Source organism: Fopius arisanus, unplaced genomic scaffold, assembly GCF_000806365.1.
Source record: "Fopius arisanus strain USDA-PBARC FA_bdor unplaced genomic scaffold, ASM80636v1 scaffold00025, whole genome shotgun sequence".
Classification (NCBI taxonomy): Eukaryota; Metazoa; Arthropoda; class Insecta; order Hymenoptera; family Braconidae; genus Fopius; species Fopius arisanus.
Window position 1 is genome coordinate 504,753 of NW_011887764.1, and position 16,547 is coordinate 521,299.

The following is a 16,547-nucleotide window of genomic DNA, read 5'->3' on the forward strand; positions in this document are numbered from 1 at the left end:
TCTCCAAAAGAGGGCAATAGCTTCCTGTAAAAACAATTTATGTACACCACAGGCAACTTTCAGTGTTCGTCCTCTCGTTACAATAAAAGCCAGTAATAAAAATAGTATCAAATAGGCCTCATAAAATCGATATAAGTAGTAATCAATTCTGAGAGAGTAATTTAAATCCAAAAATGCCGTGTGAAATGATAACCCTGCAGCTGGGCCAATGTGGCAATCAGAGTGAGTACAGCTTTATGTCACGTCAATTTGAATTTCAACGTTTCTCAACCCGGTCTTCTCAAATATCATTATCAATAAAATTCAATTCATTATTGTAGTTGGCTTTGAATTTTGGAAACGACTCTGTGCCGAACATGGAATCAATCCTGAGGGAATTCTCGAGGATTTTGCAACAGAGGGAACAGACAGGAAAGATGTTTTTTTCTATCAGTCTGACGACGAGCATTACATCCCTCGGGCTGTATTACTAGATCTTGAACCTCGTGTTATTCATACCATCATGAATTCCCCTTATTCCAAGGTAGACTAAACATAATCACAATAAAATCGCCAGAATTAATTACAACAACGGAATTCAAGGGCAGTTTTGTTAGATATGCATTTATCTCGAAAACTATTGATTTTAGAAGGAAATATCGATAGATCTCTTTCATCAGAGATTCAATCAGCTACAAAAAAGTTCTTCACTGTTTTCGCATATAATCGATAGTCTCCGAGATAATTCGATAATGGGTCGTTGGGAAAACTGTAAATTCAAATTATTTCACATGGGCAATTTTTTGTTAAATTTTTGTTGTTAGTTGTACAATCCGGAGAATATTTACCTGTCGAAGCATGGAGGTGGTGCTGGAAACAATTGGGCTTCTGGGTATCACCAGGGAGAGAAACTCCAGGAGGAGATATTCGATATTCTTGATCGTGAGGCAGATGGTAGTGACAGCCTTGAAGGATTCGTTCTATGTCATTCAATAGCCGGAGGAACAGGATCAGGAATGGGATCATTTATGCTGGAATCACTGGCTGACAGGTTTCCCAAAAAACTCATTGAAACTTACAGTGTGTTTCCAAACCAGGATGAAATAAGTGACGTTGTAGTGCAGCCCTACAACTCCCTCCTGACTCTAAAACGCCTGACCCAGTGCGCAGACTGCGTAGTGGTCCTGGATAACACAGCCCTGAACAGAATCGCGTCAGATCGCCTGCACATTCAAAATCCTAGCTTCACCCAAATAAATAAACTCGTATCGACAATAATGAGCGTCAGCACGACAACCCTAAGGTACCCCTCGTACATGAACAATGACCTGGTGGGCCTGATAGCACCTCTGATTCCCACACCTCGTCTCCACTTCCTCATGACAGGGTACACTCCCCTGACGACAGACCAAGAGGGACAATCGGTGAGGAAAACATCAGTATTGGATGTCATGAGGCGTCTCCTGCAGCCCAAGAACATGATGGTGTCAACAGCTCTCGATAGAAATGCCTCTCACTGCTACATCTCGATCCTCAATATCATCCAGGGGGAGGTAGATCCCACTCAGGTGCACAAATCCCTCCAGAGAATCAGGGAGAGGAAACTTGCCCAGTTCATACCCTGGGGGCCTGCCAGCATTCAGGTCGCTCTTTCCAGGAAGTCACCGTACATTCAGAGCGCCCACAGAGTCTCTGGTCTCATGCTGGCTAATCACACTAATATCTCCTCACTCTTTGATCGGGCCCTTCAACAGTACGACAAACTCAGGAAACGCGAGGCATTTCTCGAGCAATTTCGAAAGGAAAAAATGTTCGAGGAAAATTTAGATGAACTCGACAACTCCAGAGAAGTTGTTGAATGCCTTGTCAAGGAGTATCAAGCAGCTACTAAAGCGGATTACCTAACGTGGAATCCAAATAAAATGGAATAATTACGAACTTTTGTTCTAGAGTGAGGGGATAAAACGGTTACAGTATCTCTGAAGCTGAGGGAAATAACGACTTTTTTTGTTAGGACCTATTTTTTAGACGGAAATGAAAGCTGCAAAAAGATTTCCATGAACATTTTTCTATCTCTCTTGGATTCAGAGATATTATGCGAAAACTTAAATTTAGGATGAAAGGAGGAAAACACATGTTGCCATTAGTGATGAATCTCAGACTACCTTACGGTGCCATTCTGTTCAAAATTACTGCACGCCAGCTTATTCACCCAGTATTTTTGTAAATACTCGTACCTAATACCCAAAATTCGTTCTCTACACGAATTCATGCAGTGTTGCTTGTTATTTGCTGGCGGAAATGACTGCACTGCGCTCGACATAACTCGTGATATTGAAGAAATAATTATGGAATAATAAAATTAATAAACAGTTCGTTTTTTTTTTACAAAATTAGAAGATTCGTCGTTTATTTATTATGAGGCTATGAGACGGGCAAAATCGGGGGGGAGAGTTGCTATTGTGATATATCCTGTGTGTCCAGGGGTGGAGGACGAGTGGGAAACTGTCAGAATTTTCTCCTGCTCCTCCGGTTTCTTCGAAATCTCATCTGCCGTTATTTTCTGTGGAGAATAATTCACAGAAATTTTGGATTTCTATTCTTAAAAATTGTACAGCAATGAATAGTCAGAGTCAGTAGTAATTTGAATGGGATAGAGAATTGACACAAACCTCGGTTTTAAGGCAATCTAATTCCAACTTTGGACAATGCTTGTAATGCACAGTCAATTCTCTCTGCAGACATTCCTGTGTTCTAATATCTACGAATCCAGCAGCTTCTAGTTTCAGGCAAGTCTGTTGTACCTGCTCGATACAAGGAGAGAAGGAGCACAGTTTACCCCCTGATTTTTTCAGGGCACGGACCGCATGATCCACCACCAACCAGGGATGGGGCAGATCTAGGAAGACACTATCTGCTTTGTGCCCGAGTTCCTCTCCAAATCCATCTAAACAGACATCTCGATGGGCGACAGTTACGTAGTCACTTAATCCGTGTTTTGTGAATTCCTCAGTTGCCAGTTGAACTCTTTGCTCGTGAAAGTCGAAAGTATACAAGTGCCCATGGGGTCGAATTGTTCGAATTAAGGCATGCGAGAGGGATCCACTTCCTGTACCTAAACACGAAGTAACAATAATAAGAACAAGGAATAACAATGTGAAATACTTTGAATAAATTCACAGAAATAATTATAATACTTTCGGGAAAAGATCAGAAGAGTACGGAGTGAATTAATCACTCCATCATCACTAATTAGTACGGAATAAAATTCAGGGAATCTCATGTAATTTTCAAGATTATTTCTCACTCTCCAAAATTGTCCTCAATTAATTTAATTGAGTAATCCTAAATTAATGAGCTGCGAAGTGGTAATTTTTTCTGAAAAAAAAAAGTACAAACCAGTTTCGACAGCGATGCTGCCAGGTGCCAGCTCCAACAGGTGAATAATTAAACTAATATCCGGAGTGTAAATAATTTGTGTACGATGAGGTAAAGTGCTTGTCCACAACTCTGGTGTGGGTTGAAGGACAAAAGCCCAGCCCTTTGACAATTCAACTTTGGAGCCGTACCTTTTGCCAATTAAACTCGGTACCTTCAGAGCACCGTAAGTCGTCTGGAAGACATTATCCACCATTTCTCCCTTTTTATTAATTATTTTCTGGGTAACCTCGAAGGTGTGCATATTCTGGGGACTCAGATAAAGTACCACAGCATCACCCTCTTCAATTGATTCTTTCGTTCTAGCAAAACTCATGCCTATTTCTGAATGATATTCTCTATAAACAAATTCTAGTGCTCCCTGGATTTTTGAATTGAGTAGAACAGGTTATGGAGAGGCTCTTTTGGCAATAAACGTGAGAGCCCCTTCATTATCGACATCTCCTCGACCCTTTCTCTTCTCTATCTGGAGCCAAAAGATTGACCCACGTGTTGATGCAGTTGATAAAATAACCGGTGGACAAAACATTTGACAGATTTCAGTCTTCTTTATATTTTAAAATGTCTGCTGGAACATCCAGTGAAAATACCGAAAGCAAAAGTGAATCGATGGACACATCGGAGCCACAGACAAACACAGGATCCACTCGAAGAGATGATGAATCAAAGAAATCGTCGAGGAAAAATCCTGTCTGCATTATTGTCCTGGGTATGGCTGGCTCTGGAAAAACAACTTTTGTTCAGAAAATCGTGTCAACGTTGTATGAGAAGGGAAAACCTTACGTTGTTAATTTAGATCCGGCTTGTAAGGAGGTGCCCTATCCCACAAATATAGGTAAAGCTATTAAAATATTTCAGAAATTCAGCCAAAATAAGTTGAGGTGTGAGAATTTCTCATTTAAACTAATTAAAATACATGGCTGTGTTCCAGATATTCGGGATACAGTGAATTATAAGGAAGTGATGAAACAATATCGTCTGGGTCCTAACGGTGGTATCGTCACAACCCTCAACCTGTTCTCCACGAAATTCGACAAAGTCGTTGATCTGATTGATAAAGCTGGGGATGAGCATGAGTACGTTGTGCTGGATACACCTGGACAAATCGAGGTGTTCACATGGTCTGCCAGTGGGACGATTATCACTGAAGCCCTTGCCTCCCAGTTCCCAACGATTGTTGTGTATGTATTGGATACTGTGAGGAGTGTCAGTCCAGCTACATTCATGTCGAACATGTTGTATGCCTGCTCTATTCTGTATAAAACCAAATTGCCCTTCATTGTCGTCATGAACAAGATTGACATTGTTGAACATAGTTATGCAGTCGAGTGGATGCAGGATTTCGAAGCATTTCAAGAAGCTCTCGATTCAGAGACAACGTACATAAGTAATTTAACAAGATCTATGGCACTGACTCTCGACGAATTTTATTCTCACCTAAAAAGTTGTGGGGTATCTGCAAAAACTGGAGTGGGAATACCGGAATTCTTCAAACTAGTGGAAGAAGCTGTCCACGAATATGAAACAGTTTATAGAACGGACTGGGAGAAACTGAGGGCTGAGCGAGCCTCAGAGATTGATAACCGAAAATCAAAAATAAACGAAGCGGTATCTAACGCCCAAACAGCTGGAATAACCACAGTCTCCAGTGGACAGGATATCGCTGATGTCTACCTCAAAGCCGCTGGTGATGATTCCAGTCCAGATGAGGACGAGGAGGTCCCAGAGGATTTAGATGACGAAGACAGGACAGCTGAGTCATTCAAACAATTCCTAAATCGACATAAACAAGAGCAAATTAAACGTGCGGAGAGACAAAAAACTGACGCCGACTCAGCTCAAGGCTCATAACAATGGAAATAGTTCTAAATTATGAAAAGACGAGGGAAATTAATTTTTTATTGATTAAAATATATTTTTTTCTTTTACGCAATGGGTACTCAATTCTCCATCAACAATAAGTTCCTTTCCTTTTTCTACGAGTCGAGTGAGTCTTAGTGAAAAAATCATCGTTTATGAAAAAACATTAAAAATAATTTTTTATTTCTTAATATACACATTTCGCCTTCCGTAGAAGATTTAACTCTGCAGTTAATCATCTTCTGCCTCAGGCTCGTCGAAATCCCTCATTTTCACGTCCTCCTCCTCCCCATACTGAATCATATTATCAATCGTTATTTTAATATCTGCAATGCTCTCCTCGTCTTTGATATTCAAGGGGTAAAACCTCACGAGACTGTAGTCCTCGATGAGTCTCCCCAGGGCCTGAGTTAAACTCCGGTACTTTTCGTTCCAGGGATCGTCCTCCAGGTCTGCCAGGAGACTGTAAGGATCTGGCTCCAGATATTTATCCAGCTGTTTCTTAGCGGATTTCGATAGCAGGTCCACTTTCGAGAGAATATTTATGTGTGGAAGTTCGAGATTTATCATGACACTCAGAGCTGCCATTGTCCCGGATAAAAACTTGGAAGCATCGACCATGAATTGACTGTCGACTAGAAATACTCCACAGAGACGGAAGTTGAGGTTCTGAAGGATTTTTATGAGATCAGTAACAACTGTCATGTGACTGTACAGCTCAATCTGACCTGGACAGTCGAAAATTATGTAGTCGTCATCGGTATCGCCCAATTGTTCCTCCAACCACGAAGTGTTTTCTATTAGATATCTAGAAATGAAAGAGAAAACTAAATCTCATTATGATTATTCAAAATTTTTGAGTAACCATTTCCATTTTTTCAATTTTTCTATCTTACCATAAACTTGAAAATGGAAAAAAAGTGGGAAAATAATTATGACGTGAATTTACGTACTCCATACAGAAAACCAGACCCCCATTGGGCCCAAATTTCAGTTCTTCATCCTCCATAGCATCATCGACATGAATTAATTCCCTGATGTCAACCAGTGGTTCATAATCGAAGAATTCAGCTGCTGGATCGAGGTTCACAATGTGAACAGTTTTGTTGTCATCTGCTGCTTGCTTTTGCATTGTGCTGCAATACGTAGACTACAACCAACAAGTTATTCCAGTAAAGAATTAATTGCTCCATATTATTTATTTTAATATACTTTTTTACTGAAAGAGAACTTAATAACTGTAATGAAGTTTTCGATCATTTTTTTGTGCAATTGCAATTTTTAATAAATCGTTAATTTAGTGATTCTATTTGAAAGAATTATAAAAAAGTTAAAAGACAATGAACATAAACGCGAAAAATTAATTCTATCGGAGGTCTCCAATTTGGAGTCTTCCAATTTGAAAAATTCTTTTAAAAAACAAAAAAAATCTGTGAAATTCACCTTGCCACTGCCTGCAGGGCCCATCACCAGCTGTCCGTACCTCATCCTTCACAGTAATTAACTAATTATAGATCACCCCAAAAGCCTCATAAAAATTAATAATCGACACTTTCAAAAAGGTTATAACAATCATTCCGCCACAATCTCTATTGATCACCAGAGGATAAAACAGTTCCTGTGGTTCTTCACGTGCAGTTGAATTCATTTGAAAAAGGGGTTGTCAACTTCTAGAACGTGGGTCTAGTGCACCGACGAAACTGTTGTCGCGATTGCTCTTGATCAGACGCTAGATCTTGCAAAAAAAAATCCAGAAGAATCATCCCAGAAGTAATTAAAAATTCTGGAGCCACGAAAATGGCAACCGTCGAATATGGACTGCCCACCAACGGTGGATTAATGTCTGTAAGTACTTCTATCCAGACCCATCAGGCAATCGAATCCAATTATTCGTCGTATCAATTAGACATTGCTCTGAGGAATGTGAAGAGAAAAATAAAAGAATTATCTGGAATTTACAGCAAATTCAGGCACTCATAGCTCCACCGGTTTCAGAAGAATCGAAAACTGGAAAGAGTAAGAAGGAAAAAGAGGAAAAACGACATCCTTACTTCAAGAGACCTGGCAGAGGACATAATAGGGATTCTTGTGATGCATGTAGAGATGGTGGTGAACTCATATGTTGTGATAAATGTCCAGCATCTTTTCATTTACAGTGCCAGTGAGTTTAAGCAGTTATCATTAATCCTATGGGAGATTTCGGTTGTGGCAAGGGAATACTCTATATTTTTTTCACACCATATTTCATTTCACTGGGAGCTAACAGTTGGGATGAACTTTCTCGAGATATTATCAGTGAATTGCGCATGATGAATGCTCCGAGGTGGGCAACCTAGTTTAAAAATACTAAAAATTTATTCTGTTGACGGGGCTTTACATTCTTTCTTTAGAAATATTTTTCACGATTTCGGGAAATTCACTCACATGCGTGACATTAAATTTCTTTTAATTTGCCGACAGATATTTTAACTTAGTATAATTTAGAGAAAAAAAGTCAAAGGTATTTTACCAAAAATGTAAAAAGAACCTCCTTAAAATTCCAGTGATCCCCCACTGGAACCGACAGACATCCCTAACGGTGAGTGGATGTGCCACTCGTGTCGTTGCGCTGCGAAAAAAGAAAAAGACAAATTAAACCATAAAAAAACAAAAAACAAAAGTGCCCTGGAAGTTCTGGCGTTGGCAGCGTCCCTGGCGAATCCCCGTGAGTTTGAGCTGCCGAAGGAGCTGCGACTTCCCATAACATTCCCAGGAACTGATAAAATCGATCCGACAAATGGCAAGAAAAAACCACAGACGTCATCCTGCAACAACGGAAAATCCCACTGCCTGGATTCAGGAACGATGGTACCACTACCAGCTCGTTTGTGCTTCGAGTGTGGCAAGAGCTGTAAAAAAGCTCCCCTCATAGCCTGCGATTACTGCCCCCTGTATTTCCACCAAGACTGCCTTGACCCACCCCTGACGGCGTTCCCCAGTGGCAGATGGATGTGTCCAAATCATCCAAATCACTTTATCGACCAGAATCTCCTGCAGTCGTGTAACGCAACGACTCGCCTCAAACTCTGGGATCAATTTGCCACCAAGAGAATTGATCAGCACGCAGTCAAATTGGATTTCATCAAAAAAGCTTACACAACAAATCCCCCCTTTCGAGTGAAGCTCGCTGTCACCGATAAAAAGCGAGTCAAAGTTCCAGACATTGTCAAGTCCCACTACGCAAATCCCCCAGAACTCAACTCCATTAACACTTACAGACAAAACTTCTTCATAAATCCAATAATAATCCCCCCAACTTCACCGAGAATAGAGAATGGTCACGATGAGATCGAAGACACCACCAAAAATGCAGACGAGAATTCCTCAGAACCACACGACCATGAAAAAGTCTCCAATCACCTGATAAAGACAAATAACCTTGAAAAAATGGAGTGTGACGACAGGGAGGAAAGTCAAGTGTCTTCAGACGAGAAAACGGCAAAAGTCAATTCTACAAATTCTCCAGGCCAGAAAAATTCCCACAATTCTCCAACTTCCTTGAACCCTAAAAAAACACCGGAAGAAAGGGTCCAGGTGCTTAGGCAGGATCACAGGAGGATAGGATATCCCTTGAAAGAAGGAGTTCAGCTGCTGGATCGTGCGGTACTGGAGGCCCTGGCCCAGCAGCGCCTAGAACAGATCCTCAATCCCCTGGATAATGACTACAAATTAATCAACAGTCAGTACCAGGCGAGAGCTGCACTCTTCCCATTAAGCAGGAAGCCAGGACCACCAGCCTTCATGATTCGCAGGACACTGACAATCGGCACTGGGGCTAATTGTGATGTCCTACTGTCCAGGTATGGAGAGTGCGAGTGTATATCGTCGAAGCACGCAGTTATATTCTTCGATGAGACCACAAAACGGTACGAATTGCTGAATTACAGTGAACATGGTACCACTGTGGATAATGTGTTCTACTCGTGTGACTGCACATCCTTGACCATTCAGGAGAGGGAGGATCTCATTCCCGATCACTGGAAGGATTTCAGAAGAGGAGAGAATGGGATGGGTGAGTGTGGGGGAGTCAGGGGTCCTGAGAATGGACACAGGGGATCCTGCAAATGCTGTGTCATGGACCAGGATGAGGGTAATAGGGTTTACACTCAGGCTGGATGGGAAGGAAGTGCTATTGTCGCTCATGGATCTATTCTCACGTTTGGTTGTCTTGTTTTTGTGTTCAGCACTGTTGCGATTCAGTCGAAACATTGAGCAGTGTTTTTTTTTTATTTCTTTTGAGCCCAGAAGGGGCCGTCGGGGGGGTAGTCCTTGAGTGGGGAACAGGATGAGTCAATTTTGCATGAGGAATTCAAGAGAAACTGAAATTATTCAGGAGGAATTTCTGGGGAAAGTCTCTAGGAGAAAAGAATAATTGAGGGGACTATAGTGTGAACATTTTTGACGAGCGATCTCTTCAGAAAATGTCAGAAAAAGGGATAGTGAAATTTTGATACCAAAATGACGTTATCTTATGTTCCAAAATATTAAAAATGAAGTGGATAAATTATGTTCTATCATTCGACAACTCTCTCCATACGACATGTAAATATTATTTATAAATAATCCTCAAAGGATGGCGGTATTTATAACTACATCAATGCGTAGTAATTTATGAAGAAAAAGAAGACAGAAGAATGTAAATAGCAAAGAAGTACACCAGTGCAGCAATAAAATATCCGTTGTGATGAGATTTTAATATACACTTTTGCTAAGAAAATACTGAGTTATCTGTTCTTTTATTTTTTAATGTTGAATAGAAAGTTTATTTTTGTGTAGGCTAATACTTGGTACATACATTCTCGCGCCGTTACATCAGGTACATTACGATTAACGACGAATATGCTCTTCAATCCAATAACGAAGTGATAATCCTTAAAAATTCGACTGCCCTCTTAATCATGCATTTATCTCGTGACCAAAGGATCTAACAGAAATATTGAAAGATATTTCCACTAGATCCCCTCATTATCGAAATAATCTGTACAATAATTACGTGCAAAAATAGAATTCCCACGTTATCACTTAACCACTGGATTCATCTTTAATTCATGTGTGAATACTTTGTGGTCAGAGTTCACTTCTGATATGTCGATACCAATGAAATCTCCTAATTAAATTCCCGACGGTTTTTGCTTTTTATATTTTCGTTATCCTCGTGTTGAAGCTATTTACGTTTATCACATATTGTCACGCAGTCTTCGCTACGACTGATTTCTGTATTTCTGTAATTTTCCTTGTACAAAATTGTACAAATCAGAAGCGACGAGTAAAGAGTAACAGGTCGGTTTCTTTCCTAGTCGAGTTATTCAGGAATATCTCCGATTCTACAAGTGATAATGTAATTTTTACTAGAACCGCTGTGGTAGCTTGGAATGAGTCACAAAAAGGGTCTCTACCAAAATTTCAGCTAGTCTCTAGATTTAGAGACATTCCTGGAAAATTTATTAGCTTACTAATTAAATCGACTTGCTACCATTCACTAACTCTCCACTGAAATGAACTTTGACATTTTCTATGAACTTAGGCCGACCACAGTGGCATGAAAACTATTTGTAAAATGCTCATAATTGATGTACATATTTACAATGAAGTTTATTATTTTCTCAATCAATAGATAGTAAAAAAAAAGTCATACGAAATTCGTGTTTGTGCTGAAATTCTAAATTCGTATTAAATCATTTGATTTATGAAAAAACAATTGTTCATAACACTTTACAAATAGCAACTGAATGTTTTATTTGTTAAATTACGCCTAGGTGTATAATACGACTTTTTGTTTAGCTCGACAATTACAGATTTCGTTGAATAATTCACTTATGGGGTTGCATGTTCTTTAGCATTCATTCACTGAGAATCACGTGACCCATGTGAAACAGCTCGGCATTGAAAAAGGGCAACTTGTAGGCGCCAAGAGTTGTGCCATGTTAATTCGTATAATAGTTTCCTCATTTTTTCAATATCAAATTATTGCCCCCCCAGGGGAGGGCGATGAGGTCTTGAACGGAGGTTTCAAGTTCATTATCGTCTCACTTACTTGGCTGAGGATTTTCTTTTATATTAACATTGGATGTCCTGACATTGAATTATTCAAACACTTTTGTTTGTTCTCATCTGTTGGAATATCGGAGAGCAGAGGTTGGGGAAAATGCTAACAACACTTTTTTCTATGCTGCTTCGTACTTTTCCGCAAATTTACTGTCTCGTTTGTTTGAATTGCCTGGCGCTCTTTTCGTTCTTCCTTCGTGCGGAGGACTTGACGGGTTATTGCCATGAACATCTGAAACGGAAAATGAAAAGTGTTTCAACTTTAGAATTATTATCTGGACTTGTTGCTATTGCAATTTTTTCAATACAATGCCAAACGTTTGGAAGATAAGTACAAATGAACATGTTATGATGAGATTGGCTTTTTAAATTAAATTATGCGAGACGTAGTGATTTTTTCTTACCTCTTCGACATTGATGTTGTCCTTCGCTGACGTCTCAAACAATTGTATTCCCATTTGATTAGCAAAACGTTGTGCATCCTCAGTCAGTACAACTTTATGATTTGGTGCGTCATTTTTATTACCAACTAAAACCCTATTAACAATATCGCAATTGTGCTCGATTTCGTGAAGCCATCGTTTGACATTGGCAAATGAATCACCACTCGTTACATCGTACACAACAATAACACCATGGGTACCACGATAGTACGTTGATGTTATCGTACGAAATCGTTCCTGGCCAGCTGTGTCCCAAATTTGGAGTTTTACACGCTCACCATCAACTTCAACTGTTCGTATTTTAAAATCAACTCCTATGGTTGTTATATAGCTTCCATTGAAAGTATTGTCTGCGAATCTCAAGAGGAGAGAGCTTTTTCCAACACCTGTAACATAAATTCAACAATTTATGAGATTAGCCTCACACTTAATGACTCGAAGCCGTCCCCATTTTTACCTAATTATTTCCACAGTGAATATCTTCAAGTGGTAATTTCAAAAAACTTTCTTGTTTAATTTCCAGTTAATCCGAGTACCTTATGCACTTTAATATGAGCTCCTGATATTTTCCACTTTCAAATTGTAAATTTCATTACATCAGGAAAATTATAAAAACTCTTAGTCATGCAGTATTATTTAAATATAGTATTAAAAATGACAAATTTATATTGCCTGGAGTAGAACTTTGAGAATTCACTCAGCAACATAATTATAAATCAATGAGAATTGGAACAAAAAAATCAGAGTATTCTTAGGATCATATCTTAAAAATTCACACAAATTTCGGATTTTTCTTGCGTCCCAGTACTCCAAAATCTCAAACAGTTGAGTGCCACTGAATACCGGGATAAAGTTCGTCTCCCGCATTTCATTCGTCCCACAATTACGAAATTGTATCAACTACTTGAACCAGCGTAATCTGTCATGATTCACACCACTCAATTCCATCACAACCCTGACTGAAAAAGCTGTGAATTCATCCAGCCTTCAATCAAAAATATCTCCAAAACCTCCAAGGAAAAATCTCCGATTCCCCTGGCATTCCACCCCATGAATTTCTTCTTCAAAACTAGACTCGATCCTTAAAAATCATTCACCCTAATCCTCAGGTATTTCCAACTGAATTGAATATCCATTTACTCTCCCCTCACCCCAACTAATTCCCAGACCCCAACAAACTAAAAACAACTCAAATGAAACTAAAAAAGTAAATAATTACCACTGTCCCCGATGATGAGCAGCTTGAACAGATGATCATATTCCCTAGCCATGTTCCTGATTACTCCAGTCACCAGGAATTCCAGTGAAAAAGCTTAAACAATAAGATTAATCGAGATAATGAGCTCCTGAGGGCGTAATACGAGAAACACTGGTCCTCTTCACGTTTAGCACAGCGACTGGATAATTCTCCCTGGATTTATCAACCGCATTCACACAAATCTGATGCCTCGAAAAATCGTGTGATTCGCCATATTAACTGTACTCGACATCACAATTCATTATCGCTGTTGAGAGAACTGTGCATGACGCCCACATCGACACTTGTCAATGTTCAACTCTGTTCTGCCTGGTTCTGTCCCTCTGAGTTCCTCTTCAAGATGCACTCGCTCCTAGCTCTTCCTTTTTACCCCAATTTCATCGGTAATTATCACACTTCATCCACACCTCATTCACCCATTTATTAATTCAATCCACCAACTACTGGGACACCTATTACGAATTTATTGTGACCAATCTCTCATGGTTACTCCAATTGTAATTAGTTCTTGGTTATATGATGAGTATGCGAGTGAAGATGGAGTTTTGACAATCTTTCGGAGTAAAACGTCACTATTGGCTGGGGGTCAGGGAGTGGGGGCTGTCGGAAGAGGGCGCGATGCACCGGAAGAATTTTTTTTTTTCATTTTATTTACTTATTTATTTTGTCGTGCATTTGGAGCACATGCCGAGGACCTTTGTGGCTTTCTGTTATTATGAATGGGGTGAAATGGGTGTTTAGATATCGGGGTGATGAGTTCAAGAGGTGTTTCAGTGCTGTTCAACGACACAATCCTTCGCATTATTGCTTGGATCTGGTTAGGTAGGAGTTCGATGGATTTTCTTCGAAATTTGGTTTGTTTGGAATTCCTTCTTTATGACAGTGTGTTTTGATTCGCGAACGTTTCGACTTCTTTTTCTTTTGATAATTTTATGATGGAAGTCCATAGAAGTTTTCACTTTGAATCGAATTCTTTCGTTGTATTTATTATCTTAGTGGAAAATTTCATGATTTTCTCAATCCCCCAAAACTTCCGTCTATTTCAGGCAATATGATCTATGTCTCGTAAAATTTTAATGGGATATTTATAACCGCAGGAGAAATGATTTTGAAAATTACTTGTGCACACTTCTCCTACCAAGTGCTCTGAGGGGTCCTGCATTCGCAATAAGAGCTTTCAACGTTGAAATTGCATTGATTCAGGATCAAACATCGGAGACAGCAATTAGTGGAATGAGATATAATTTTTGGAACGACACTCTGAAGAAAATCTACAATAATAATCCTCCTCAGGCCCCTGTTCCCCTAGAATTACATCGGGTAAATAACTGTCTTTTCTGCCAATGTAATTTATTAGTGCTATTCAAATTTACGACGATAATTTAACTAGTAATTTAACTATGAGAAATAATTGATAATCATTAGCCATTAATGTACAGCCACTAATTAATTGATTAATCATTTTTTCAGTGAAGGTTTCACCTGTGGATGATTTAATTACAATTTTCAACAGGTTCTCAAGACCTTCAAATTATCGAAACACTACTTTCAACGTTTGCTGGACGCCAGATGGAGAAAATGGCAGGCAGCAGACTTTCCAGATCTAGAATCATTAGAAAAATACTCAGAAGAAACCGTATCCCCTATTTATTACCTCCTCCTTGAAGCGAGAGGTATCAAAGACGTTAACATCGATCACATAGCTAGTCATTTAGGAAAAGCACAGGGAATAACGAATCTTCTTCGATCTGCACCTCATCATGCCCAGAAGAGGGTCTGCGTTATTCCTCAGGATCTCTTGATGAAGCACGGAGTCCCCACTGAATCCGTATTCAGAGGAGAAATGAGTAAAGAACTCAGTGATGTTGTCTTCGAAGTGGCATCACGATCTCATCAACACTTAGAAAAAGTAAAAACAATTATTCATTCTCACGAATTTATGTAATTATTCTTCCTCATCTGCATAGCTCCATTTTCCAGGCAAAGAACCTCAGGAAGAATACGAAGACGAACTTGGCCAGTATTTTTCTGCCTGTTGTCAATGTCGAGAAATACCTGACGAAGCTGCAGCAACTCGATTTTAATATCTACTCGTTTCATCTCCACAGGAAAGAGAATATGCTGCCGCTGCAGATTTTGAAGGCGAAATTATTCTCTTCGTGGTGAATATTCCTTGAAATCTGTTGTAGAGTAATGAATAAATAAAATTAATGGTTTGAAAATAATTAGTGAAAATCTACCAAAAGACCCACATCATCTACTATTATCTGTAAATACACTAGGATAAACTCGAAATTACAGAAAATGTGATATAGTTTACGCAAGAGGATCAAATTATTCTTCCATTTCTTAATTTTTGAAAACCTGTAAATTGTTGATAAAATTGGTAAAATGGAGGAAATTATCGACGCGGTCGGGGCATTAAGGCATTAAAAGTGTTTATGGCGCCATCCCTTACCTAGAAAAAAAATATAAATAATTCTTAATCAAGAATATAAACAGCCGATGACTGAAAAAATAAAAAAATCCGCACTGTGAGCTCCATATGCCCCGAGGATGACTGCAGTTGCTCCACTGAATCCTGCCAATTTCAAATAAGGCCCTGAGGCTGCTGCCGATTTCCATAAAGGCTCAGGTTGAACCAGTTTGTACTCAACACGGGGCTTGAGGCCTGAATAATTGATAACCTAAAAAATTCATGGATATTCATTCCTCATGTAATTAACAAATGTCAAAAAAAAACAATTTTGATCGTTGTATGGTATCTACATGACCTCAAAGTTTCAAAAATAGAATAAATTATAGAAGCATTACCCAGTCACCAAAAATCAGGCAATAACAATAAATAAATTGATTCCTCTTATTTTTTATTAAAAAATAACAGCGACTTACAGCTGATGCAGCAGTTTCCGCAAACGAACCGGCACTCGAACTGACGAGATCAGAAAACAGAACGTAATTCAATGTATCTGATACTCCCATTCCCGTTTCAGAGATCCAATCGAAGTGTTTTTGATGGTCAAGACCAAAATCCACACGCTAAATTTTCTTCAATCAATTATTTTTCACTGACTATTGAATTTTACGTGATTGTACTGTTTTTTTTAAGAGAGAATTATTTATTAGGTTAAGAATTTTCGTAATTATCGTATCTCGTCAAATTGAGACTGCCCGCGGTGTTCCGTACGCATGGACGGTGTGCGTGCGTATGCACGGAGTATCGCCTGGCGAGCCCCACTCGAGCGGATTTCCCCCACTCGGTCTTCTGTGCGCATGTAGGGTGTTCTGTGCGCATGGGGAGTGTTCTGTGCGCATGGGGAGTGTTCTGTGCGCGTGCGCGGAGTCTCGCCGGGGGGACCCCCCACTCGAGCGCCGTCTCCAAAGCCCTGCCATTTTCAGTGGGGAGTCAGTCGTTCCGCGACCGCGCGTCGAACAACTAGTCGCGCGTCGCGTACTTAAATTCCGTTAATATCGGGGTCCTAGTG

General features: G+C 39.6%; 7 protein-coding genes across 7 annotated transcripts; 4 read left to right on the top strand and 3 right to left on the bottom strand.

Annotated features, from left to right (window-relative positions):
* The first annotated feature begins 41 nt into the window (after window positions 1–41).
* LOC105264785 (tubulin gamma-1 chain) lies at window positions 42–2,372 on the top strand. The gene is made up of 3 exons (XM_011301898.1): window positions 42–222; window positions 321–523; window positions 804–2,372. The coding sequence occupies exons 1-3, from the start codon at window positions 174–176 to the stop codon at window positions 1,908–1,910; spliced, it is 1,359 nt and encodes a 452-aa protein (XP_011300200.1). The 5' UTR covers window positions 42–173; the 3' UTR covers window positions 1,911–2,372.
* Trmt61 (tRNA methyltransferase 61) lies at window positions 2,358–3,779 on the bottom strand. The gene is made up of 3 exons (XM_011301897.1): window positions 3,379–3,779; window positions 2,652–3,094; window positions 2,358–2,542 (listed from the first exon to the last, which is right to left on the bottom strand). The coding sequence occupies exons 1-3, from the start codon at window positions 3,731–3,733 to the stop codon at window positions 2,396–2,398; spliced, it is 945 nt and encodes a 314-aa protein (XP_011300199.1). The 5' UTR covers window positions 3,734–3,779; the 3' UTR covers window positions 2,358–2,395.
* Window positions 3,780–3,966: 187 nt separating this feature from the next.
* Window positions 3,967–5,345, top strand: LOC105264782 (GPN-loop GTPase 1). The gene is made up of 2 exons (XM_011301896.1): window positions 3,967–4,252; window positions 4,349–5,345. Exons 1-2 carry the CDS (start codon window positions 3,979–3,981, stop codon window positions 5,266–5,268), a joined length of 1,194 nt encoding a protein of 397 aa, XP_011300198.1. The 5' UTR covers window positions 3,967–3,978; the 3' UTR covers window positions 5,269–5,345.
* A 36-nt stretch (window positions 5,346–5,381) lies between these two features.
* On the bottom strand, window positions 5,382–6,866 carry LOC105264788 (GPN-loop GTPase 3). Its single transcript, XM_011301902.1, has 3 exons — window positions 6,721–6,866; window positions 6,231–6,427; window positions 5,382–6,085 (listed from the first exon to the last, which is right to left on the bottom strand). The coding sequence occupies exons 1-3, from the start codon at window positions 6,763–6,765 to the stop codon at window positions 5,509–5,511; spliced, it is 819 nt and encodes a 272-aa protein (XP_011300204.1). The 5' UTR covers window positions 6,766–6,866; the 3' UTR covers window positions 5,382–5,508.
* Window positions 6,867–6,960: 94 nt separating this feature from the next.
* LOC105264787 (PHD finger protein 12) lies at window positions 6,961–10,849 on the top strand. Its single transcript, XM_011301901.1, has 3 exons — window positions 6,961–7,122; window positions 7,239–7,438; window positions 7,821–10,849. Exons 1-3 carry the CDS (start codon window positions 7,075–7,077, stop codon window positions 9,526–9,528), a joined length of 1,956 nt encoding a protein of 651 aa, XP_011300203.1. The 5' UTR covers window positions 6,961–7,074; the 3' UTR covers window positions 9,529–10,849.
* Rab35 (RAS oncogene family member Rab35) lies at window positions 10,484–13,604 on the bottom strand. Its single transcript, XM_011301899.1, has 3 exons — window positions 13,024–13,604; window positions 11,766–12,190; window positions 10,484–11,593 (listed from the first exon to the last, which is right to left on the bottom strand). The coding sequence occupies exons 1-3, from the start codon at window positions 13,073–13,075 to the stop codon at window positions 11,465–11,467; spliced, it is 606 nt and encodes a 201-aa protein (XP_011300201.1). The 5' UTR covers window positions 13,076–13,604; the 3' UTR covers window positions 10,484–11,464.
* Window positions 13,605–13,690: 86 nt separating this feature from the next.
* sicily (NADH dehydrogenase (ubiquinone) complex I, assembly factor 6 homolog sicily) lies at window positions 13,691–15,244 on the top strand. The gene is made up of 4 exons (XM_011301903.1): window positions 13,691–13,884; window positions 14,160–14,382; window positions 14,576–14,971; window positions 15,043–15,244. Exons 1-4 carry the CDS (start codon window positions 13,778–13,780, stop codon window positions 15,226–15,228), a joined length of 912 nt encoding a protein of 303 aa, XP_011300205.1. The 5' UTR covers window positions 13,691–13,777; the 3' UTR covers window positions 15,229–15,244.
* Window positions 15,245–16,547: the final 1,303 nt, after the last annotated feature.